The sequence below is a fragment of the Nuphar pumila genome, chromosome 2, assembly GCF_984573655.1.
Source record: "Nuphar pumila chromosome 2, dmNupPumi1.hap1.1, whole genome shotgun sequence".
NCBI lineage: Eukaryota > Viridiplantae > Streptophyta > Magnoliopsida > Nymphaeales > Nymphaeaceae > Nuphar > Nuphar pumila.
In genome coordinates this window covers 109,868,273-109,870,476 of record NC_143250.1, presented here as the reverse complement: position 1 = coordinate 109,870,476, position 2,204 = coordinate 109,868,273, and the positions used below count along the sequence as shown (strand labels likewise).

At 43.4% G+C, this 2,204-nt stretch overlaps 1 protein-coding gene across 1 annotated transcript; it reads right to left on the bottom strand.

The window, feature by feature from the left end:
- Nucleotides 1-320: 320 nt before the first annotated feature.
- Nucleotides 321-1,593, bottom strand: LOC149846695 (protein PHOSPHATE-INDUCED 1-like). The gene has a single exon (XM_089998120.1). It carries the CDS (start codon nucleotides 1,517-1,519, stop codon nucleotides 590-592), a length of 930 nt encoding a protein of 309 aa, XP_089854246.1. The 5' UTR covers nucleotides 1,520-1,593; the 3' UTR covers nucleotides 321-589.
- Between the last annotated feature and the right edge of the window lie 611 nt (nucleotides 1,594-2,204).

Sequence of the window (2,204 nt, the reverse complement as noted above, 5' to 3'; positions counted from 1 at the left end):
TGCATGAATGCGGTCTTTCATTTCTTGAGCATGAAGTGTTGTTGTATTGACTTAAGTTTGTGCAATTACAGGTTAATTTGGTGTTCATAATCACTTGAAAAAAAAATCCAAATAATCTATATGAAGTGTTGGCAAGGTAAGCTTTGTTCCTTGCATATGGCAAAAATTTGATAAGAGTGCTTTTAGAACCGCATATGAATAATGGCAGCAAATCTGACAAAAGATTTTGCAAATTGGCCTAAAGATTATCCTATTCTTCTTGCTTAGTCGTGTAACCACAAACCAATAGTGAAATCGAAATCAAACAGCCACTTATGTTGTATTCACACTTCCAACAGGAGTTATGCTGTATTCTGATGCAAGGAGATCCAGAACACCATCCCAAAAGAATTTGCATGACTATTAGCAAATGAAAAACAAGGGCCACTCAAGCAACAAATTTGTGATCAAATTTTGAATGATTGTCCATTCAGTATTGTTTATAGATTTCTGCAAATGCAGACTACTCGGCTTGAAGGAATGCGAAAAAGAACAGGGTATATTTGCTTATATACAGTGCTTGGGTATGGGGGCTGCCTTCTCGCCACTTCTACACAAGTGCTGAGCAAGTAGAAGTCTTAGGATTCCACAATGCAGGCAATAAATACCGGCGCCCATTGATCCCATTTGCATTGTAGCTTGCACCACTGATCAAATCCACCAACAATTCTCCAGCATACCCAGGGTATGCATTCTTCCCATACATCCCTGCACAGGCTGATGCTGCTTCCATAGGAGCAGTAGCTGGTCCCTGAAAGTAGCCCTTCCCAAAGGGGTTGGTCACTGTACCAGCCAACAGACTTGCAATGTTTATGACCATTCCATCCACACCCACATCACCATTTGGTGCCACCAATGGTGGAGTCTGTGGCCCATACAGAGGCTGATGGAATGGCCAAGCACACTGTCCTGGGCATTGAGTCTCAGAGTTCCCCACCCAAATGTAAGCAAACTTCTGCTTGGAACCCCCTTTAGGACCAACTAGGGGACCATAGTCATGCAGGCCACAGCTACTCATGCAAAACCCTTCCACAGTTACATCCTTGGATGTGAGAAGAAGAGTGATGCCATTGGCTGTGGCAGCCTTGGCTGCCAAGTATCTCATCTGGATCCTCTTGAGTGACTTCCCCAATGAGTACTTCTCATCCAACACCTGTTTTCCCAGCAACACCAAGGTGCTGCTAGGCTTGCCTGCTTTGGCCATGTACCCCTCTGTGAGCTTCCACCATGATGACACAGAAGGGTTCAACTTTTGCTTCTTCTGGTTGAGAGAGGTCAGGAAATCGGTGATGATGGATCTCTGCACTGGGGTGAACTTCCCATACCAAACAATGTTGATGGGGAGTTTGCCTTGGAGCAAGGCACCCTTGTGGTAAGTCAGAATTAGAGGGGGTTGTTCCACTAGTGCAGTAAGCTTTCTTCCTCCAAGGCAGACTTGAATCAGGCTAAGGAAAATAGACATCTTCACCAGGAAAGCCATTTTGTGACAACTTAGGCTTAAGAGAGAGTGTCTTAAGAAGAGGATTGGTGTGACTGTGTGTGGATGGCTTTGGAGGTAAGGGGCTCTTTATATAGAGGGGGGTGGATAAGGTTCCAGCTTCCTCCCTGCTGACACGGTCACGGGATTCACTCCTTTGGCATATTTCTATACATCCATCTTTCACCTTGTTTCCATTTTTTAAACGACTTTGGCATCACTGCAGGAGCTGTTGTTTCTGTGTTACCTGGCTGTCAGATGGCTGGCTGGCGTGGTCCCCATGGGTTGGAGCTTGGAAGCATCAAACCATATGCCACTCTAGTACTTGGTTTCAAGGTAGCTTCTTTTTAAGAAATTTAAGAAACGATGGAGTTGTCAACTTCACCTCTAATAAATCCCACAGGACAGCTCACTCAATTTCATGAATGCACTCTTCTATTTCTTTTTAAGTGTTACCGTATTGACACAAGTTTGTGTGCAGCTGAACAGTTGAAAATTTAATTTAACATTTGGGTATTCTTTTTTTTAGGGGAAAGATAAATTTTATTGAAATCAGAAAAATTCAGGGTGTGAAGATGAGGCGTCATCACACACCTGTGAAAATTGAGCTGTGCCCATATAAGTATTAACCAGGTTCGGGTCACAAAAATAGAATCTCGTATCCGGGTCCTCATATTTTAAAAATTAT

Excerpts from the sequence above, each read along its gene's own strand:
- LOC149846695 (XM_089998120.1), bottom strand. The coding sequence starts at position 1,519 with ATGGCTTTCCTGGTGAAGATGTCTATTTTCCTTAGCCTGATTCAAGTC.